Below are 24,409 nucleotides of genomic sequence, written 5' to 3'. Positions count from 1 at the left end.
CACACACACACACACACACACACACTATTGCATTCAATTTTCTGGGAGTGGGGGATTTTTCACCAAACCACATGCAGCGTGTAACACTTGAGACAGGATTGAGCGCGGCGCAGCACGATAGTTTAGTTTTAGTGGGAGTTTTACGGCACTTGCAGCACAATAAGGTCATATAAGTGCCAAAGATTTGAGATGTTACAAAGAGTAACAAACACAAAAAGAAGGAGGGGAGATAAAGATGATATGTTTAATAGGAAAGAAGAAGCAAACCACACCAGAGCACCCGCCAACCACCCACCGATAGACGTTTGATAGGAAAGAAGAAGCAAAATACACCAGAGCACCTACCAACCACCCACCGGTAGACGTTTGATAGGAAAGAAGAAGCAAACCGCACATGCACGGTCTCGGCCACACCAGAGCACCCGCCAAACACCCACTTTTCCGTGAGTGGGCGGGGGATTTTTTTCCCCCAACCACATGCAGCATGTAACACTGGAGACGAAATCAGACAGGACTGAGCGAGGCACAGCAGGCTAGCAGCACCACCTGATGGAGGCCCAAGCAAACAACATGGCCACCCACTGAGACATACGGGCGGGCATCAGGTAGGTTACAGCAATATTATTATTATTACTTGTTTATTTTTTAACTTTATTTCCTTCTTGTTCATCTCTAAACGTCTTCGTTCTCCCATCCCAGGGTGACTCCGGAGGCCCACTTGTGTGCACCAACAACGGGCGCTTCTATCTGGAAGGCGTGGTTTCCTGGGGTGAAGAAACGTGTCTCATCCCCGGCTTTCCCAACGTGTTCACGCGAGTGTCTTACTACACTTCATGGATCAGGGGCCAAATCGCTGCAAACACGCCATGAGCCAAATCTAGCCGGGTGAACACACACACACACACACACACACACACACGCAAAAGAACGTATTATGTTCTAAGATGAGTTACTTCTAGTCAGCGATCAAGTTTTAATCGGCCTTTATGTAGTTGCGATTGCTGTAAAACCTGTACTAGACTGGAATAACTCGGCTGCAATGACTTCAAGAGGTCAGCACGTGACACTAAAGGGTTTGACCAGGTCTTTACATAATATAGACTTTTTATGTTTATTTTTCAATGTTAAACGCTAAGATTTTGTGTCCTATTAGGACGAGTTTACGTCATTTCGAAGACATGGTTCTTGGTTCACGAACAGGACATTGTACTGGTGAGGAATATTCCAAGAACGGCGAGACAATTTAAACTTTCACACGTGTAGGCTACATTTCACAACCATATGTACAAAAGCAATTTCAAACTGGTAATATAAAAAACGATACAGTTTAACAACCATTTTGAGTCTGATGCAAGCTCATCCTCATCCATCCTTAATTAAAGAACAGCGTTTCCAGTCAATACAAACTTTTCAAGATTAACCCTGATGAAAAATTCCCTGTCATCAAACTCTCACAATTTAGTGGCCTTCTCACCCCCCCCCCCCCCACCCCCCACCCCAATACTCGACACTACCGAAGGTTGCGGACCACTGCTAAATTGTTAAGATGTTTTGAGTTTTATATCGAAGAGAAACCCATGACACAATAACGGTCATATAGTGCAGGGAATACGCAAGACAGGCAGAAACAACTGATGAAAAGAAAAGAAGTAGGACCTACCAGAGGCACCCTCCAACCACCCGCTTGTTTAGATTAACAACCTCAGTTGATTCCGATTTCCCATCGCACCAGGCTGTCCCCGTCGTTTTATGCAAGAAAAATTCGGAAATTATTCAAAATGAGCCCAAAAATGTGAAATTATGCGATTCTGTTTTTTTTTAAAACAAAGAATGATAAAGGAAAATAATAAGAAATTATGCAAAAAAATGATCGAATTTTGCTAAATTATGCGGGGTGCATAAAACCACGGGGACAGACCAGGTACGTGTGTACTTGTACACGTACCAGACCAAGCAATTCTGGACGTTTGGCTGCTCATAACAAACAAGAAATTAATGTATCGATCTCAGTACATTATAATGCCTTGGAAGAGCCATCACTTTGTCTCTGGCAGGGTCTACATCAATTATTTATTGATATTGTACAACATAAAATAGAGGATTTTTTTCCCTTTTTTTGTTGAAAACTCGAGTTCTGTGAATAATTTCATCTTTTCAAAATGAAAGCAAATAAATAAAACAGAACTGGAAAAAGTTAGATTGTTACAACTGTTAATGTTACTTCTGTGGGTGCCACATTCTCAGAACTCTCACTCAACTCAGTAAAATGGAAGTTAGTTGTTTGAATTAAAAGTTAATTCGAGCAATGGCTGTAGAAATTTAACTGAATAAAGTTTGAACCTTAATTTGCCCAATGTAGAGGGTCAGAAATGAAGCTTGCGTGGCAGTGTCAATAATGCTGGCCAGAATTAGGAATTAAATCTTTTAAGACAATGAGACCTTTACAAACAAGTTCCTTACGAAATGAACTAACTGATTAATAGATTACCAATTAAGGTGACCCCCCCCCCCCCCCCATTTATAACTTACATTTCTTCTTCAGTGCTTCAAGTTTGACCTTGTTTATATGTAGTAGGCCTATTTTTTAAATTGTTCACGTTTGTGAAATCTACAGGCTGCTTTCTATTTCGAGTTTTGTTCAGTCAGCTTCTCCTTGGCAGATTTAGTCTGTACAAAAGTTAAGGGGATGTCAAATTTTAAAGGGGTTCATAATTTAATTGTGTGCTCACTATTCATCAACATTCTCTGAATGAATGCCTCTTGTCTTTTACCTTTATGATCTCTGGATTATCAGTTCGATACTTCAGAAGTAAAATCGTATGTAATATCCGATATACAATGCTTGTACATGAATTTCCTATTCGAATATAAAACTTTCCTCATCTTTTAGCCTCTACTTAACATTAACAATATTCTGTAAACAATGGACAAATGCTCAAGTAAGAAGCAAGTATTCTGTGCTCTATTCTAATTCTATGATTTGTTGATTGTTGATGATGTATGATGCAAGGATTTATTCATGTAATTATCAATTAGGCGTACATGTGAAAGGAAAGAGTTAATTCCTGTGTGAGGTCACTCATTTTTGTTAAAATTGTCCATTCATAACCTTGAAGTATGTGGGAAAATTATTTGAGTGTGTTATGCCTCCTTAACACAACTTACACATTACTTCAGAGACAGGAAGCTTCGAAACTACTTGCCAGGGCCAAGCTGGGCTGTGTAGGACATGACATCCCAACAGAAAGATGGAGATACATTGCTTGTATTTACATGTATATATTTTCTCCTTCACAAGAATTAAACTCTTTTACTTTTGTCTGCAAACACAAAAAGCCAACCCATAACTCCACAGATGCTGGTGATACATGAAATGTACTCTCAGAAATCATTATTGCTTCATATGGCCCCAAATGTTCTACACAGATTTGTTACTCAAGGTGTTGTTCTGGGTGTGTTCCATTTTCACTCTGGTAGTAGACTCAGTCCTTACAATGACTGAACATGTATTGCACAACTGCTTCAACTTCCACCAAATATTATGTTTGTGAAGAAAAGAGATATAAAGAAAGTGTATATAAACCATGTCGCTCTTTGTTTTTGTTTTTGAGTTTGAGTAGCTAAAGAGAAGCACATCGACACAATATTAGTCATTTAGTGTTGGGGAAAAGCGAGACAGATAGAAACAACAGAAGGAAAGTAACCATTAGTAGAGGCCTCCAATCATCTGCTATAGTGCTCAGGGACTTATTAAAGTGAGTCAGAGTATGCATTGCTTTGTTATGTTTAAAGGGAAGACCAGCATGCTTTTTTCAAATCCGTTATGCACAGACTTAGCAATCATTTAAGGGCATTTTATATGATTTTGGGGGTCTTGTACGTTATTCAGGTAGTCAGATGTACTTTAGTTCTGCGCTCCGGGCAAATTTTTACACTTTAGGGTGTCACGACCCCCTATAAAGCGTTATTTTACCGCAGGTGTAATTTTCTTATCTATAAAGCTACAGAGTCAATATTTTCACAGAGTTAATCCAGGATAGGTAGTTGCAACCTGTTAGAGGATTTTAAAAAATATCGTTTATAATAAGCGAGATATCCTGGATTTTAACACATGACTTGCTAAAACACCGAAATTGTCTTTAAAATCACTCCCACTGAGTCATATAGAAATAGAACATAGTAATATGAAAAAAATCCCATAAATCAAAAAAAGCCTCCAACAGGTTGCAACTACGCCAATTGCCCACACTGAGGTCAAATTTCAAAGGAATCCTATAAACAGCCTCCGAAATCTCGCTGCACTAAAACCCCATACCCTTAAAAATATCGCGTTTTAGAGAAAACGCAAAAAAAAACGCAACGCAAAAAAAAAATGCGTTCGCATTGTTGTTACTTTTTTACAACCGCCGACAGATCAATGTAGTTTTCGTCTTTTTCCAGTATCTACTACTGCACTATGCCGATCATCCAGTTTGGAATAGAACTACGGTATGTAAAATGGAATAAGAATACAGTTTGAAATGATGAGATAATACCATTTATTTCTAGAGAATAGCACAAAGAAAATGGAACAACGTTATTCCAAAGTTGAAACAGTGCAATTCAGGGGCGGCTCGTGGGGCTAAAAAGTGGACGTGCACAATAATAATTAGCTATCGCATGCTGAAGATAGTCAAGGGCATAGTAAATGAGACGCGGTGTATAATTTTAGGATCTTTGTGTTGGTGAGGGAGGGCCTGGTGCTTTTATTTTCATTCTTTTTACTTGTCGCTTTGATTTCTAGTGCTAATTTTGTTTGTTATAACGTTAGCATTATAACATCAATTTCGTTCATCTTGTAATGGAACTGAACACTCAAGTAATAACTTTCACTACTCCACTACAAAATCATTCAAAGGCACAACTCATAGGACGGTCACGTTCACCTCCCTCAGGTTCACAGTCACAGAGTCACTTAAAATAGTGGCAAGACAAACAATGAACCAATCACAATTCACTTGAGCACTCCGCTGGATTGCTCCGGGGCTCACATAATATTGGCAAAGAATAGCATAGGGTCTTTCGTGTTTATTTTTAGGCTGCCTACTGTGGGCTATATTTCGGCACTATTCGGCAGGAGCACATTTGAGATGTGCCGTCTTTTTAATATTAATGTACCGCCAAACTTGCTACGAGTGTCGTCTTCGTTTGGGTTATCCCCAAGAGCGATTTATAGGTCAGGTTACACTGTTGAATATCCTTTTCTGTTTAGCTAAAGCGCGTGGACTTTGGCATGCCATAGTAGATGTTTTATGGCGCTTATAAAGACATAGAAATGACAGTCATGGCGCCAGTGAGGACATTGTTTTGATATAATGTTTGGCTAGTTTTTGTTTCCGGGTTCTTTTATATATTTTATTATTGTGGGAGTTTTGTGTAATAGAACATTTAAACATTTTGGGCGGCACTGCACGACCGTGCTCTGTGGACGAACCGCGCCTGGTGCAATCATAGTCATACTTTATTCAGAATAATAAAGCGATAAGAGACACACTTCTAAACACTGAAGAGCATTTCTGCACAGGTGGAATTTTCAGGATAAAATTTGTGTACGTTGTTAGGTGTGTTTTTTTTCTTCCTAAAATATATTTATTTTATCTTGAACTCCCACACAAAAGTAACCGGCTTTAACTCTAGACAGTGGCATCTCTGAAACCAAACAAAAAGCCTCACTTCTGTTGGCTGAGGAAGATAACTGGTAACATACCCGATAATGCCGACAGTTTAAACTTAAAATCCGATTCAGGTCCGATCACTTGTGCATAATTGGTATTGATTAGCAAAGCATTCTACATTGCAAGCAGAAGACGCGAGTTCGACTCCGTATCAGAAAGATGATTTCATCGAGTATCTCCGCTCTTGCTTTAACTTTTGGGACGAAAGAGCGTCATAAATTCTCGACAGCGGTGATAAAAGTAGGATGTCCAGCGGGAATAGGACTGTCAGACAAGCATGGTCTATCATATTTTTGGTAATAGCTAGCTTTTTGTAAATTGTCTGTATGTTGCATTTTGGACGTTTTCTCATTGTTGACACGGTGAGGAACACATATGCTGTGGAATAAAAACAGTACCTTTTGCAAGTTAATAATAGTGCATATAACGAGCTGCATTAAAATATATATAATTACAAGAATGGAGAGGATTGAAATGCCTGCTTTTTGCACCTTTAATTACGATTTCCTCAACAAAAATATAAAGTAGTTTGGTTTCAAATGAGAGTCATTTTCCTTTCTTTGATGCCCTACCGAAGAAAAAGGATTGTTAACAGGAAAAGGAGAAACAGTGAACCTCGCGTTGAATGCAGCGAATCTGTCGAGCCCAACGTCCAAGATTTTCGGCCCTCGAAGAATTTCAGACGCCTGTGCCAAGCTACCATGGCAAATGCTGGCTTATCTTGGGATCCTTTTGACTTCTTGAATCAAAAGCTCTTTACATTCAGATACTTTCCGACGTTTTGGCCCAAATTTACCACCACCTAAGTTTAGCATTCAACACTGGTGAACATGTCTACTATCAGCTATATTTGGTTCCCGAACTTGATCAGTAATATATGAAGATAGGTAAATTCGTCCAGTAACACATACCGAGATAACACCAAATCTCTCTCTCTCTCTCTCTCTCTCTCTCTCTCTCTCTCTCTCTCTCTCTCTCTCTCTCTCTCTCTCTCTCCCTTTCTCTCTCTCTCTTCAGTGGGTTGTTGGCGGGTGCTCTGCTTAGATGCGCTCCTTCTTTCCTATCAAAAGTCTATCACTCGGGAGACTTGAGTTCGGTTCCTGAGCACTGAGACTTTCTTTTGAGTGGCTGGGTGTTTCTGCTGGGATGTGGTATCCCTCTTAGTCCGGGTTAGCCCTGACAGTGACATGCAGGGTCGAAAGCCAGCTTTCTAAAGGATCTAAATCGAGTCAACAGACGCGTAAAAACACCTGCATTACCCCCCCCCCCCCAAACAAAAAGCGACCAACCAACAAACAAAAACAAAACTCCACACACACACACACATCAAGGTAAATGCAGGGGCAAACCAGGGGGAAAAACAAACTGAAATGTATACTAAATTAAACACAACTTCCTGGAGGGTACTGAATGAACATACAAAAAAGACGAGACTGCACTAAAATAAAGATAAGTGAGAAACACGATAAAGTTTCGCCTAACACGAAAGCAAATTTGGTAGTTCTTTTGGTGAAAACCGTCCAACGGCCTTTTGTAATCGATCATTTAAAAAAAACTGTTGAAGATTCCATACCGCGTGGCAACCTCTGACTGAATATTGACGTCATGGTCACTATTTTTAGTACCGGGGATTCATTTTGTTCAAAACAAACTAAGATTTACTAACTGGGGCGTCATGTGTCCTGCTTCATAACTAAACTGTCAGAAACACATCACTCGAGATTGTTTTACGGTCTGGAAGAGGAGAAGCTTGCCGTTACAACGATACTAAACATGTTAGGGTCACGTGGAGATACGTTGTTGTCATCACCGTCTAATTATAGGCTTATTTGGGGCTCATTTGATGAAAAAAATGGGCCCTACTTTGAAGAACGTACCCTAAAGATAATGACCCTAAAACGATTTTTTAAAAATATTTTCTAATGGAGGTCAGGGGTTATCGGTTCCCAAGATATCCAGGTACCCGAAAATGTAAAAAGTTGAAAATCGATATTTTGACCCAAACATCGTATTTTGAAGACCCACGCCTTCCCTCTATGTATTTTGTTACACTACAAGAGCACAAGACTTCTTCAGATGCAACATGTGAAGACTTTCAGACTCATTCCATGTATTTGCAGTTCAGCTAAAGTGTTACATGTACTTAAGTTGTCAAGAATGAAGCAGGAAAAAACTGCCATTAAAAAGTGAAAATATGGTGTGCAACAATATTCTTTTGCTGTTTCATCACATAAATATTAATTGAGCAATGTTCCACGGCCTTGTGGACTGCTAAACAAAAGTACAAGGAGCAATGTCATGACACTGTGAGGCGGATATTGCAGTAGCTAAGACTAAGACAAACAACAGACAAGCCAACAACAGAGTGACTGACATGGGTCCAATATAGTCAAAATCCTACCACTATTATCCACTGTATGTACGTGTACGTATGTATGTATATATTAATATTATATATACAAACAGTATATATAACTCAAATAACTATTTCACACAGTAAATAACCTCTCACTTTCAAAGCTCAAGTCAGAATTACCAGAAGCCCGGTCAATGACTTTTGCGTCTGCTGCATACATGATAACTATTTGATTTCAATCACTGATGCTCTGTATTGACCCATACAGTGGGGAAAACTTTGGCTAATTCAATAAAATACACTGGTTCTCTCTTATGGCTTCTCACACTATCTATTTAACTTGCTTGAAGCAATACTGAACAAAGGACGACAAAGTGAGGCCCTCCCATAGACTATTACAACGTAATGAATAACATCACTTCCCAATTTGAGAATGTTCAAACCTCGAATTCACCATTCTCATAGTCCAGGCTCAAGCAGATTCAAGACAACTAGTACAGTGGAACTTCGACCAGTCGGGCCTGACCCTCAGTTTCATTGAATCCGAGTGTTTCGTTAGAAATAGCAAATATGAGGTTTTTGTGAAGATCATTAATTAATTACAATGTCAATCACTGAGTAAGTAATGTATAAAGGGAACTAACAGGTGGTAGGCAACTTTGAAATGCCTGCTTTTTGCACCTTTAATTACGACTTCCTCAATAAAAATATAAAGTAGTTTGGTTTCAAAAGAGTCATTTTCCTTTCTTTGATGCCATACCGAAGAAAAAGGAAGGAACATTCCAGGAAAATAAACTGAACTCAACTAAGCACACATTGTGCAAATGGTGCGATCTGTTCAAACGCACGCCTGTGTCATCTATGATGTACTGTTTGCCAGACAAGTTGTGTTGCTGTGAAGAGCCTACCATATGGCAACGTCTGATTCCACAGACCAGCACTCAATTTATTATGTAGATCTACGTAAAGACTAACTTATCATTGTATTATATTGAGCAGTTGGTGGGGGGGAAAAAAACCGTGATTGTTTGCATGATATCTACTGACGTTCCACGCCCAGACCACTTGAGTCCCTCCCAAAAGACACATGCTCACACAGTAATATGTGTGCTGGCTGCCAGTCCGACCCCGACACACACTAAGACACCTGCGCATGCCAAAAACACATTTGCTGGTATGAAAGAAGACTGCTGATTCAACTGATTGGTCGAATAAGATACAAACGTTGCGGGCGGAAATTGAGCGAAGCCATGTCAGCTGGGCTGCTTCCCCTGCAAGTGACTTAGTTGAATCCGAGCTTTCTCATTAATGTGTTCGAGGAATCCAATTTATTTTTACTGACTTTAATGAATAAAATGTTGAATCTGAGTTTTCATTGAGGATCTGGGTCTACCAATGAAATAAACGGACTAAACGGGTGACAAAAGTTCTATTCCAAAAAAGTGACAGCAGAGTGAGTAAGATGGCAAGCAGCCTGGGCACACAATGTGGACCATAACCCTTTCAGCCCTGGCCTCCAGAGGCTACCGTGCTCATTGTCAAAATCACATTCCATATTACACTCAGGGAAGTCCTCGTCGTTACCAGCATCTAATTCAGAAAGATCTTCAACGCCATCAATAACGTCCCGAGTAGTACACACTGTTTTCGGTGCATATTCTGTCCCAGATGGGCCAGGTTGGCGATGGGTCTCGCTCACCACTGTGCCAGTGGCTAGGCATACGGCCAGTTCTACATGCCACCGCTGCAGTGGTGGCTAGGGCTCAAAAGGTTAATTAAAGTTGCATGTTTTTACTGTGAGGCAAACCAAGCCAGTGGAAGCAAGTCCAATGAAGGAGTCAATTATACTGTCAGTTTACGCAAAAATACAAAACAAATTCGTAAAATAATGCAGGCGAATTTTATTTACAAAATGGCAATGACATTCACAAGACGTTAGTGAAAATCACGTCATGTGGTTGTTGAATCCATGTCTTCCTCTTTACTTTCTTCCTTCTCTTTCTGCTCATCCACTAAAATAAATAAAACAAAGTATAATGTTAACCCATGTATGCTTAGTATGCTGAAATGGTTGTACATGGTAAATTTGTTTTTAAAGCACACAAAATAAAAACTAAGAAAAATAGGACATGAAAAATGCTTACTTGCATGACAAAATATTATTATAAGAACAAAATACCACTTCATATGAATTCACATCTTTCGCAGGAATATCTCAATCCCTTGAACAAAAAGAAATATTGACCCAATAGATACTGACTTGTCAAATTGACCTGAAAATTTTCACCCCAGTCATATCCTTCCTTCTACCCTCTTGCTAAAATTCCAGGTGCAGATAGTTTTACAGTCTTTGTAAACCACAGTGTAAATTTCAGTAATGAAACTCCCACTTTCATAACTGAGCTTTCTCTAATTTTGAGTTTGTTCATTCAGACTTGCTAACCAACTATTTCCTATAGTAAAAGCTTGACTCAAAGAGGGAACACGAAGTTATTTCATATAAGTTTGACCCGAAAAGGAAGTACGCAGTACTCTATGTAGGCAAAATATCGATGTACAGGGAGTGTACTTGTACCGTGTTCACAAGGGACCTCCAGGTTCTTCAGCCTTATTGAATAGGAATTAAAGCTCAATTAACTCTTTCAACCCTAAGTTTATTCCACGTTTCCAGGAGTTTTTTCTAATCACCTAAACCTGGTGCACTATGTCTCATTATAACTCCTAAAGCTTACCTGCAACTTCTAAATTGCGCAAACAAAGACTTACGTCATAACTAAAAAACTTGGAACGGGAATAGTTCCAAAAACAAGAAAAAACTAGCACTTAATGAAACGAAACAGTTGTCACTAGTATCGGACCCTCCCATACTTCCTATGTACAGTATACATTTAATTTTAAATAGCAAGGAAAAAAGCCCAAACAAGTCTGGGGAAGCATTTAATTGGAATCTATTTATATTATTTATCATCACATATGCTACAAACCTTCCAAGATTCTCTGTAACTCGTGAATGGATGTAATGAGTACCATAAACTGCTTCTTCCTCAACTCCAGCTGAAAAAAAAACAATTGAAAAACATATGTCAGAACATCTGAAACTTTTTATGCTGAAATGAATTTTGAATTATAAACAGTGCCTCAAATAGACAACAGCAAAACAAAAAAAAAGAGAAAAAAAAGGGGACCGGGGATCCACCTATCACATTATCTCTATATTTTAAAATATATGAGAAAAAAATTCAGGACCTGAAAAGCCGTTCACTATATGTGTGTGTTTCAGTATGTGCGTGAAGGACTGTATTCAGAGTATCTGCACCAGTCCCCTCTCTTCACTCAGGAGAGACAATGTTAATCCAGTTTTCACTAAAAATGGACAAGCACTTTATCTCCAGCTTCTTTTTAATAAAAAAATATGTTGGTGTTTTTACACCTCCATCAACACAATTGAGATCTTTTAGGAGATGAACTTCGACCCTGCCAATCAAGGTTGACCGAGCTGAGAGGGACACAACATCCCTGCAGAAAGACAGAGATTCTTGATTTTTTCAAAAAAATCTCCGAACTCGGGTCTCCTGCGTGTGACAGCGAAGCAGTAAACCATTACACCACAGATGCCAGCCAGCTTCTTTATTCCACCAGTATATTTTAACATTGTTGTTATCACAAATACCACATTCTAGCCCAAGGCAATGTCACATCACAGAAACAAAATATTCACAATCAAATGTTTGCAAATTTTGAACTATAACTCAGTGAACAAGAGCCTTACTTTACATTTCTTCTCATTTAATTAAATTGATCAAAAGCTGCTATAAGGGACAAAATAGATACTGCACAAACGAACATGGTGGAGGTTTCTTATTCCCAGAATAATGGACTTATGGGGGGGGGGGGGGGGGGGGGAAACCATGGGGAAATTGGATGCACTTTATGAAAAAGGTATCAAGAATGACCAAATCAAAAGGCAAAGTCCTGAAAGATGAATTTGTATAATAGTCATCACAGAAGCTTAGAACGCACGCATTTGAATAATCCACAGTACCTACAACAAGATTCAAACTATAATGACTATTGTAATGTCAAAGCAGTGGATTGATTTAGAGGTCAATTCTTTATTTTTGGGGAGGAGATACAGCAACAGGTTCTCACATATAATTCATGGCTAGGCCACACTGAAGTTTTGTGCTTTTGAGAGAGTCACATTACACAAATGAAAATAATGCCAGCTCAAGCTGGGAGGTAAAAATACATTTCCAACTGAACCAAATTTGCCCCTGAGAGCCCTGCCCCTTCGAGCTAACAGTATAAATGCAAGAAGACTCTTTTGGGTCAGGCTGCTAGATCTGTACACAGCACAGAGCTCTCAGGAGTTTGTTCAAATGCACAGAATAGTAAAGGTAGTCGAGCTCAGGTATATGATCAGCTCCATAAGTTCTCTAAAAATCGTTTAAATAACCAAAACAAACCTTTTCTTCTAGCTGTTGCTTTGTACTTGCAAGACTGGACAATTCTTTACCAAGGGTCTGGAGTTGACTGAAAATAAATATGAATACAGGTGAAATGAGTCTTTATGCACCTGTTTCCTGAGACAAGCAACTACTAAATCACAATAACATGTCTTAGAATGACATGGTCTTTGATATGCAAAAATCCAACATAACCTCTACAAGTCTTCTGTTCGGATGATTTTAAACTATAAATTACTTCCATGGGCATTTTTCTCAATTGAAAATTAACATTAATCCCAAATTCAATTCATTTTTCTGTTTGTTTTGAAAGAAGACAGCAGGTATTGAACTATTAATCAAATTTATGTGTTTGTTTTCTAAAAATGAAGTTGTTACTAATTCTTTATAGGTTTTTATCTCATGTCATTTGGACTATTTAGACTAAAGAAATTGAGAGAACACAATTTTGTAAAAAAATAAATAAAAATGACATATTAGACATGACCCAAAGGGTAACATTTATGAACATAAGATACACACATCTCATTAGTGCTCGCCAGAAACCCAAATGCAAACTGGATATCCAGTTCTTACACCTCATTTAAATAAAACTAAGTTCTTGAACAGGAACAAGCTGGAGCAGTTTTGTTTTAGTAGAGGTTTTACGGCACTCGCAACCTGCATAAAATCATACGAGCGCCAAGGGGTGGATGTCAACTGAGAAGTTCTTACAGGGAATCTCCGAATCAGGCTTACTCTGCTCATTTCTCTAGCTTCAACACCACAAAGTCTGCTTCGACTAACAAGGCACCCCGGAAATAGAGGATCAAAAGAGTGTGAAAAACATACAAAAGAAGTAGAGGAAAAAATGATGATAGTAAGGATTAAGAAAGAAAAAGCAGCAATTCCCTGTTGCAGTTCAGGCACAATTATGAGCATGACATTGATGAATCAGCCCATTTACAATTTTACAGTGCAGGAACATGTGTTAATGTCCCCCCTTTGGGAATGGCCTAAAGACACTTCAGTCAGTAGCACCGCCCTGGGGGGGTGAAGGTGGAGCAAACACAATGAAGCCCGTTAGATAGTTGTGCATTGTGCACATAGTTTGTGATGGGGGAAAATGAGCCCGTCCTTGCGCCTGATTTAAAAAACTAAATTGGAAACCCAACCCCCTTCGACTTTAATTTGCTTTTCAACCGGCTTTTTAAATCCAAGTTGATATCTAATTCGGGCCTACATTCTATGAGATGGAGAGGGAACAGGCTGGAGCAGACACAACAAAATTTTGCAAGGGCAAGGGGAGAGGTACGGGTGAGCCTGTTCGAGCACCTGATTTAAATAAGTAAGTTGGAGACCCAACCCCCTTCAACTTGCTTTTCATCCTGCTTTATGAATTCAAGTCAAGATCTTGGTCAGACCTACTTTCTATGAGATGGAGCAGGGGCAAGGTGGAGCAGGTGCAGTTTTCCACAGAGCGGGGGTAATGGGCCTATATGCAAAAGCAAACCCAGACTAATCGGAAATTCCTGAGAGCCAGACTTACTTTTAAACTTGTCAAGATCTTAACAAACCAGCAGCAAGTCAAGTGAGTGTGAAACAATTTTGGGTTGGAGATTATGTCACTGAAAAGGCCTGAAACCCAGGCAGATCAAATTATACTCTTTTACTTCCAAGCAATTAACCTGCAAAGCAGGAGCACTAAATGGCTTCCAGAACAAGCACATCACAGGATCTTCACAACCAACAAAATTGATAAGAGAAATGTCTTAATAGGAAAAATTATATAATAATAAAATAAAACCAGGAAATAAATGTAAATTAAGTGCAAAATTTAATTAAGTCCTTGTCCACGATGGAGATGAAGCCCATGAGTTTAACAAAGATGCAGAACAAATGTGAGCTGTGCATGAAAAGAAAATATTTCTGTGAAAATTGAATGTTCTGGAATATAACATGAAGGACATCGCTTACCGGGTAGTCTCTTGTCTGTCAGGCTGCTGTTGAATGATCTTAGCCAGGTTGTCATACTCTGTCAAGACAAGAGAACACAAATTTCGAATCTTTTGATTTTTCATTATGGTCTCTAATTATTCAGACCTGCAACATCTGCTAAAATTGAAGGTAAAGTTTGGTGGGGGTTTTTGGTAAGTTTTCAGGGCGCTCGCAATTGCATAAGGTCATATGAGCGTGTGAGACACATAAAGCGCTTTCAGTTGGTAGGAAATTTTGAATGTGGCCCGGGTGGCAAGGGATCTTTAACGTGCGCAACTTGCACATGGGACCTCCAAGATTGTTCGCCCTTGTCCGAGAAGGCCAGGTGTAGATCTTTCCTACCAGAAGATCAGCGTGTGGCTGAAAGATAGCAGTAAGTAGGAGCCAAGGAGTAGTCGCAGAAAGAGTCAGAAGCCCACAGGAGGGGGCAAAGGAGGTGAGGGGGTGGGGGCAAAAAAAGGAGACAAAAGCAGACGAGAGAATACTGCTACAGAGGAGGAAAGGAGGTGAAAGGAGACAATTTTAGAGAAGAAAATTTTTTCGCCGCTACCTGGATTCCAACCCGGGACCTTTGAATGAGAGGCGAACACCATAACCTGTAGGCCACTAGAGCCCCCTAAGGTAAAGTAGGGGTGAAAACAATTATAAGTGATGGGGAGGAGGGACGGTAGAGATAGAGAAGAAGAACAGGGGGAAGGGAGGGGAAGGAAGAGAAAGAGGAGGAAGGAAAAGTTAAAGGCAATAATAAACTTTTGATGCCAGGCTATTCTGTACATGATGTACTTAAACATTTAATTCCATAATCAATAAATTAAACTTTCTTAACGCTATAACCCCATAATTATTTTCCACATTTCTACAGAATTTTTTTCAGATCTCGTGAAATACAGGTAAGATGTTCATAAAATGGCTAAAATTGTGACAGAGGAGTATTTTATATATATTTATTTAACACTTCCGTGTCAAAATAAATCCACTTGGAATTATAGGAGATTGTATTAGCAATAATACTTCATGCACTCTGCAGTCTGATTGGACGCAGGGACCGCCCACTTGGGGAGCAGGCCAGTTTCACTGGACACTCCCATCGTCCACTCGGGGCAATAGAGTTAACTGTTCTGAGGCTTATTATTAAAAAGGAGGTGAACTCAGTGATGGCATAAACAGATAAACAGTACAGCTAAGATAATCAAGAGACATATTGCAAACCTTGACGATTTTTCCTGATGCACTTGGCTAGCTGCAGCTCTGCCTTGGCTTCTGTTATTTTAGCTGTGGCATCTTCAATTTTGTTTTCTGAGGCAAACGTGTACACATACATCAGACTCAAATAAAATTTAAAGCATAGGTCGGAAATGGTTGAAAGAATTAAGAAATATTATCAGTCTACTGCAATCATCTCTTCTTTAAGACGTTCAGAAGAAGCTTGACAGATCACATTTAAACTAGATAGAGGCTGGGCTGGTTTAACAGGAAGAAATCTGTGGTAAGAAAAGAAGTCCCCTGGCTGCATTTCTCCATACACATAAACATCTACATATTATTTCTTGGATTTATCAAACACAATTTCACAATTAAAGTAATTTAAAAAATTAAAGGTAAAAACATGTTGAATGATTCTGTAAATAACACTTTTAAAACAATGTCAAGATGGAGGACGAAAAAATAATTCTCTTTCACTTCCAGTAATGTTAATTTTTGAATTGCTGACTTACCAATGTCTTGTCTCAGCTTCTCATAGTTGTCTTGCTCCTGTTTATTCATCTCATATGTGTTCATGGCCTTCTCCACAGTGTACTCACACTGAGCAATCATTGCTTGCATACGCTGATACATAGCTTGAGAGCTGGTAACAGAAAAAAACGATCTTTATATAAAATTAATGAAAAGAGTTGACCAAAAAAAAACTTTGAGCACCCCCCCCCCCCATGTCTAGAAACACACATAACATAACCCCATATGTAACCTCTACACTAACTCATGAAATGTGGTGTTGGAGTTGGCATATATCATTCTCCTTACTTGACCCTTTTAGATGATATGTTGTCATTCACTTCACTTTCTTTCCTTGTACTGTGCAGTGGTCATACTGCAAACATACTTTGTTGACCATAGGGGTTGGTGATAACCCCATGAGTTTCACAAAAATACTTGTGAAATTAGGACACTAACATATGGCTACAAACTTATGCAATTTCTGAACATCCATCTTTCAGAGTACTTAAAAACACATGTTTCCCTTTCAGATATACATGCATTATCAAAATTGAAGTGATATTTCATAATCTAATTACAGAAAGCACTTTTATCACTACAGCATCACTCCCTTATCTGACCCGTTACAGGCACTGTCCAAAAAGCAAGAATGGACGAATCTGGAAAACAAGCCATGTAGTGTACAGGCACCACAAACACAAACGTCAACCCCAGAAGCCAACATTCAGCAATTTGACACACAATTAGTGAAAATAGGCAGCTGCAAGTTATGGAGATTGCTATGGAGATTGTTATGGCTCTTGACCTTCTCAAGACATCTGTGAATTATGTACATACCTAATGTTTCCTAAAGTGTTTGTTTGAAGAGTCCAAAAGCAACTGACCAAAAGAGACCTGTCATGTCTGGGTAAGGGCACTATACTCCATCACCACAGTTCCACTCTTCATTCAATGAATCTGCCAAAAGACTGGGCCCATAAGCATGACTGGAAGGAACTGCTACACATACACCTCACCTTGCTCTTCTATCTGACTCTTTTGAGACCCTAATGCAGAGACATTTAGTTCGACAGAGGTCCACAGAGGATAAAGATTTTATCATAGACATTCAAGGAGTGTATATTCTCTGGTGAGCTTCTGGAAACAATGCATCGGTCTTCATAGTATAGCTGAATAGTTTACTACATAATGTGTAAGTTTTGTTTAGATCTATTTACCATAGTTCCATGAGTGGCCATTTTCAGACGGTCACTGTACTACATGAAGAATACCAGGATTAGTAGGAGGAAACAGTAAAGGATATGACTGGCATCTGCTCTAAGTAACTTACTTTTCATCATCATCTTTTAAATGTGACCATCGAATGAATGTTTTCAATAGGTTGTTGAGCCTCTTGTCATCATTTCCACCTTCACCATCAATCAAAAGTCTCCTTCGTATAATGTCATCTGAAAGCAAAATAAATCATAAATTTTAAAATGCTGAAGTCAGATCTTTTGTCTATTCAAGAAAGAAATTTAGTCTTTAGAAGATTAATTTTTTCAAACATCATCACACAAAGGGAACTTCTTCATTGTAATTAACTGAAAAACAAATAAGATAAAAACCAAAGAGATCAAACTCTTTGTAGGTAAATCCAAGTCTTTGTTCTCATGTCTTTTCTCATCTGCATCATTTTTGAAAATTCTCTCAAAGCAGATCAGATCCCTTTTATCTGTCGTAGAAAATATGAGAAAGCTTTTACTAGACCCAGATCTATCATTATCAAGTGAATGTATATAAAGTGAAACAGACTAATAAAAGCAGTCAGGGAGTCTCAACTTTGTCATGCGTGATAACCCTTTGGTGACTGGTAAAGGGGGGGGGGGGGGGGGGGGGGGAATAGATTGGGCCAAGTTCAAGTTTTTAGTCTTTGCAGTGTTATCTATGGAAATCTGAAAGGATTTGTGGTGTGGCTTCCAGTGATCATTTTATGATTGAAGTTGTTCACCGATATATTGTTTCAATGAAAGTTTTAGGCAAGTGCAGGGGGGAGGTGCAGTGCCCCAGTAGCGCATAACCCTGCCACCTTTGTTTACAGCTCAAGGTATTTCATAGATGATGAGGGTGAGCCTTTAATTTCAACTTATTAAGTTTGATAAAGACATCCCTGACCCAGGCTGCCCACCAGGGGTAGGAGTAGGAGTAGGGAGGGAGTCAGAGTAGTTGTAGGAGTAGGAGTAGGTGGACAGCAATTGGGACTGAACTGACTGAAGTAGAAGGAGCTTAGATATTGTTAAGGAGGAAAACACAATAATTATGTGCCCGTTAGTCATATGTAAGATGATAAATACTAAGACTTACAATATCGATGCCCCCGTGATCAGAACTCATAAGCGAAAATTTTTGCGAAATCGACTCTTTCACACCATCACATTCCACTGTTTACTGTGCACACGCCAACAGAAGGTTTACATGAAAAAAAATGCATAAAAGTGTCTTTTATCATAAGTAAACAAAACTCGGAAGTCCACCCCTCCCCAAAAGGGGTTGTGATCAGAACTCGTAAGCGCCATCCTGCCCTTTACAAGCTTTAATTACAACTAAGCGCGGTGATTCGTGACAGGTCATCAACGCTAAGAAGTGGTCAAAGCAACTCCTATCTACCTTTTGTACCTGAATCACCGTGTTTTCCAGTTCCGACATGTTTTGTATCAGTCACAATCGACAAATCATCATCTTCTGTCGGACCTGCTTCACTTCTGACATCTACGTCACCACATCCATCTGTGCCTCTTATACTACAGTCAATCCTGAACCATCTTCTCTACCTGGTTCACCCCGTTGTCCAAAGTGATCACCTTATAATAATATTATGTCACTCACCGCTGACTCAGCACCACCCATTGCCGAGCCTGCATTAGTTCTGAAGCCCCACTGATCAAATCCATATGGTCAGTCCCCTCATGTCTCACTCGAAGTTGACCCTGCATCCCCTTTCTGGTCAGATTCCCCTGATTTGTCTGCTCATATGCCACCCATTGTGGAACTTGGAAACAACGTTGCACTCTTAGCCTGGTTCACCACAGAATATGTTGTCTGAATCAGATCATGCGTACAGTCTGACTTTAAAAACAAAAATTACAATGGTAGAAAGTTCCAGCAGAACGGTAGCCAAACTTCTAACGAATGGATTTATGCAAGCAAGGTCAGGCATACGTCTGAAATGATAAACACAAACCCGTATGAGGAATGAAAAGGTCGTGTGAATGCAAGACAGCAGCATTGAAGTGCAAAGAACTTTCTGAATGTGACAGACAGAAAGTTCTCAATTATATCTGGCTCCAGTCCTGAAAAGCAGCATACATTAAATGCCCAAACGGAAGAGGGTCCTGAGCATCTCTAGACATGAATGGATGTTGAATATCTTTTGGAAAAAGAACGCCAGATACTCAGTGTATGCAAAAGCCTGTACCTCAGGACAACAACTCTTGGTGATTGATGTATTATTAGGAACATTGTCGTGGATGGAGACATTTCTGTCACCAACGAAATTGCCAGTACAGAGCTTTGCCCAGACACTGCCGCAAGAGACAACCCTCACTACAAGAAAGCACCAGAGCAAAAAACATTTCTTATTGGTGGTTTCTTTGAAAAAGTGTAAAAATTGAGTTCTCATTATTGTCGAAAACAAAGCAGGAAAGTTGTACACAGAGCCAATTTTCAATAGTAAAACAAACTTCACAGAATAATTATGTTGCGCTTGGTCACCAAAAAAACAACAATGGCATTTGGCCATCTCGGCGTCCAGGGGAATTTTCCATGAACAAAATATGTCTGTTAACGCGTCAGTGCAACCTGTGTGTGGGCCATGCGGCCGGAAACGTCCGTGATGATACTTGGAAGCGTTTCGGAGAAGGAAAGTCACAAGCTCAAGCCTAAAAGGACAACAATAAGAAACTGGATGCAGCAAGCAACAGTACAAATCTGTGCAATTGCCATGGACATTCAGTCTGTCCTCTTAGCGCCTTGTCTGCAAGCTCCATCGCTTTATTACAAAACTAAATTGTCCACGCACAACTTCACAAAAGATAACTTGGTGACAAAGGATGCTACGTTTGACATAAAGGGCAGGGTGAATTGTCGACCAGTTTGCGTCATGAATCATTGACTATCTTCAAACCAAAGCCAACTGTGAAACAGATTAATCTATTCAGACAGTTGCTGTTGCAAAAATAGAAATGCTGTTCTAAAACCTGTTGAGAAGACAACCCACGAAGGATTTTATTCACAATGTGTACGCCATTATCATGCAAATAGCCCTCTGTTCAATATCACTTGTGTCATCATAATTTTACTTATATGTGTGTGTTTCTTTGTCTGCTTGTGTGTGCTTATGTGTGTGTGTGTGTGTGTGTGCATTTGCGAGTGTGTTTGTCTGTGTGCATGCGTGCGTGCGTGTGTGTGTGTGTGTGTGTGTGTGTGCCTTTGGAGATCTTAGACTGGTGCCAAAGTTTTTTTCCCCATCATGAATCTTTTTTCTTTAATTCGACGCTGCAGACAAATAAATAACTTACTCTTTTGTTTTTTAATTTAAACTCAAAGAAAGATGCTCTAAGAAGTTTATGTAAAATGAGTAAGGATAAGAAAATGCATAGCTGAACATGCACATGAAGTGTCAGACAATTTGCATCATGCATCATCCAGCCTCGTTATTCTGGCAAAGGGCAACCAGTCCTGGCACTTCTCTTGTCTCCAGTGCAGGGTGTGGTAGCCAGGAGATTGCAATGATATTGTTTTAATTGTAACCCGGCCAGGAATCAAACCCTAACCTCCCTTATCTCACTAAGGTGTCCTGACCACCATCTACTGAAGTCAGTTCTTTTGTAATACGAAAATATTGTCGCTTACGAGTATGCACTTTACCAATATTTCACCATGATCAAACCTTGTAAACGACAATAGTCGTCGCTTACGAGGTCTGATCATAACCACGGTAATGTAATCATTCCTCGTAAGTGTAAGAAAATCAATTTTTAAAAAGTTTTAACCCTCATTTATTTACATTTTTTTGAGTGGTTTGCGAAATGAAAGAGGTATGAAAACGCCGTTTTAATTTAAAATTAATCAGTTTTTTCCCTTTTCCTGCAAATTTTTCTGTCTGGCGCTTACTTACACGACGTCTGATCATCAGGGCATCGATATGAACAAGAGAAGAGCCCAATTCAAATCCAAGTAATGGTAAGAATAAGATTGAACTTTAGTGGACTCAACACTGAAAGAAGCTGGAACTACTTTTGAGCTTCACTGTGCAATGGTCCGCTCTTGTTTTGCATATGCATGTGTCTTTTAAAAGTATTTTTGTAGCTTCGGGGACCCTGAAACCCTTCACTAACACAGGAAACCCCTCATGCCATTAAACGTAGAAGGATGCAAAATATTTTAAGGTAAGGCGGCCATTTTGAGTGACATCAGACCGGAATATCCCCTCCGATTATGTGACTATATGTAAATATATATATATAGCGAACGGGATGGCACAACGCTAACGCTTTGGTGCGATGTTTTTCCAAGAATACCGGTAATGTGATAATGCGGTGCTCCGATGATGAATAGTCTCTTTTATACGGTAGATCTAGAGGAAACATTCAAAGAATTAATTCAACAGACGCAGTGAACCGGAAAATTAGGAAGCTCAAACCCGTCAATGTCTCAATGAGGGAAATCGTTGACATTCGTACGGTGTCAATACTGGAATTCCGAAGTGTTATTAACATGACATACCGGAAACATGTCATTCTCGGTACCTCCATGGCCTTCTTAATATAGTCTGTGGGTATCCCAGATGACATCACATTACTAAAAGTAGCAGCCAATCAGAAAGATGCGTCTTCTACGTTTAAGTTTAACGGCATGTGGAAACCCCACACAGTTGGGTATCTTATACTTTGGCACGTTAAATTCCCAAAGTGTACTAGAATCTAATCCCCGACTCAGACCTTCAAAACTTTGAACTGGGCCTAAAAATGCGCAAACTAGATCTACCATAATTTTGTCATATTCAATGAACAGATCGTATAACAGTGGTTTTCGGTCTTCCATCATGATTTTGGAAGCCATTGGGTATAATCTTGATGATATAAGAATTTAGATACAGATCTAATAGTGGTCGCTCGTTTCGGAAGTCCTCAATTGAAGAATTTAACGTGCTAAAGTATAAGATCACCCACAGTTGTACTACTGTTGTACTGGCTAGATTCTAGTGCGCATAAAAATAGGCTACAGGTAAACACTGTGGGTCCACCAATGTCCGATCCAGCCCAAGTAATTTTTATCAGAAAAATAGAATTGCTGTATTGTCTTTACTGTAAGGTTTACTCTCTGACTCTCCTTGACTCCTAGAAATCTAGAGACTAAGATCTACCCTACAGTAACAGTCATTCATTTCATTTTTCAGCAAACTCAAGAAATCGGACCTCTGCATTCTGCATCACTCCAGATTCTAAGCTTCAAAATTATCAAAGTCTTAAGGAAGTTGATCTATTCTAAAACCATCATACCCTTGTTTTTAAACAGTAAATTTAACTCACTGATAAATATAGCCTATAAGGACAGATACTATTCTGTGTAAAACTGCACTAACTGTAACAGACAACAAAACTCATACCGTCGGTGACAGCCGCCATTTTGTAACTTTCCAGTCAACTTTTTACAATTTTCCAGCTCGCTCTTCACTTCCAAGTTTTCAAACCGCACCACAGAATTCTACATTAATTAAATCTAGGCCTAGCCTACACAAGGGGCCTAGCCTGGGCCTGGCCTAACTCTAAGAATTCTTGAACCGCACTAAAATAAGGGGGCTGTGCCAGGGGAAGACAAAAGTGCCTGGGTTTAGTATCTAATAAAATTTTCATTCGTCATCAAATTTAGCAGTAACTGAAGCAATGAAGTAGGAAGAACAAACAATGAAAATACACAGATATTTACATAGCCTATACCCAAGGAGTTTAGAACTTTTAATCTCCTTGCCTATACCGTAGTCACAATAATTAGCAACTTTAAACCGACACAAAAAGGTAATTCAACTAGAAATCTAGTAACGACGATGATAATAAGAAGAATGTAGCCTACATTCTAGAGTAACTCAGGCAGCAGTTACAAGCAAGAACCAAATCAAAATTAAGTCATCACGAAAGGTAAAGCTTCCACAATCGTGCGCTTTTTAAAGTTATACTATAAGTGTAACTAAAATAAACAAAATAAAAAACATTCTAAAATATTAATGCGCGCCGAGCGTGCATTTTGAGCACTGATGAGAGAACCAGGAATTAGCGAATTGATACATACCAGGAGAAAAAACTTAAATCAACAGCTTTCGTACAATGCCAGAATGCCATAGAAGGTTGGAGTATATGCTTTGGCACGATCGACGGACAAGATTTCCAGAGTCCTGAGAGCTACAATTTAATGCACTTCAAAGATCAGAATTTAAGTCCGCAACAGTATTTTCACTGCTCATTCAACGCAAGTAAAGGGGAATTTTATTCATGTGTATGTATATCTGACAGGTTACAGGACACTTGGGCCTACGTGGACTGAGAACAGGAAAAGACCCTGTCTATTGAGGATTATCAAATTTAAAGATTAAAAAAAAAAAATGAACTCTGTTAGAAACAGAGTGGCTTGCAGCAGCTTATTAGGGACACGACTAATTTAACTATACAGAACAATAGAAACGCCCCTACAAATAGTAAAAGATCGCAGACATTGAATGAGCGAGAAGACAGCAGTATCACGCTCACTAATACCCTTTAGATGCACACAAATTGCTGCATCTTTTACATTATTATAGTAGGTTTTAGGGGTGAATATGCATGTTTCTTGTCTTTTACTTCAGTCGTTGGGCATTGCAGAGTCCACCATCGGAGCAAGAGTGGTTCATGAAATGACGTAGGCCTACTTATAAACCTCATGTTATAATGAAATGACGTAGGCCTACTTATAAACCTCATGTTATAATGAAATGACGTAGGCCTACTTATAAACCTCATGTTATAATGAAATGACGTAGGCCTACTTATAAACCTCATGTTATAATGAAATACATGACACAAAAATACAATGGATGACCACACGTACCAAGACAATTATTTAACTATTAAATCAAAATGGAAGCTACCAAACCTGCGTTCGGAACAAAG

The 24,409-nt window shown here is 39.3% G+C and overlaps 1 protein-coding gene across 1 annotated transcript; it reads right to left on the bottom strand.

Moving 5' to 3' along the window:
• Window positions 1-9,951: 9,951 nt before the first annotated feature.
• Window positions 9,952-22,973, bottom strand: LOC101855851 (THO complex subunit 7 homolog). Its single transcript, XM_005091951.3, has 8 exons — window positions 22,876-22,973; window positions 17,560-17,677; window positions 16,229-16,359; window positions 15,723-15,809; window positions 14,493-14,550; window positions 12,537-12,603; window positions 11,055-11,124; window positions 9,952-10,082 (listed from the first exon to the last, which is right to left on the bottom strand). Exons 1-8 carry the CDS (start codon window positions 22,892-22,894, stop codon window positions 10,021-10,023), a joined length of 612 nt encoding a protein of 203 aa, XP_005092008.1. The 5' UTR covers window positions 22,895-22,973; the 3' UTR covers window positions 9,952-10,020.
• Between the last annotated feature and the right edge of the window lie 1,436 nt (window positions 22,974-24,409).

This window comes from Aplysia californica, unplaced genomic scaffold (assembly GCF_000002075.1).
Source record: "Aplysia californica isolate F4 #8 unplaced genomic scaffold, AplCal3.0 scaffold00038, whole genome shotgun sequence".
NCBI lineage: Eukaryota > Metazoa > Mollusca > Gastropoda > Aplysiida > Aplysiidae > Aplysia > Aplysia californica.
This window is presented reverse-complemented; position numbering and strand designations above follow the sequence as displayed.

What these genes read in the sequence shown, in the direction of transcription:
- LOC101855851 (XM_005091951.3), bottom strand. An exon ending in CATCAGGAAAAATCGTCAAG is followed by an intron (nt 14,551 to 15,722) that starts GTTTGCAATATG and finishes TTGTCTTGACAG; the next exon opens with AGTATGACAACCTGGCTAAG. An exon ending in AGCAACAGCTAGAAGAAAAG is followed by an intron (nt 11,125 to 12,536) that starts GTTTGTTTTGGT and finishes TTTTTTTTTCAG; the next exon opens with CTGGAGTTGAGGAAGAAGCA.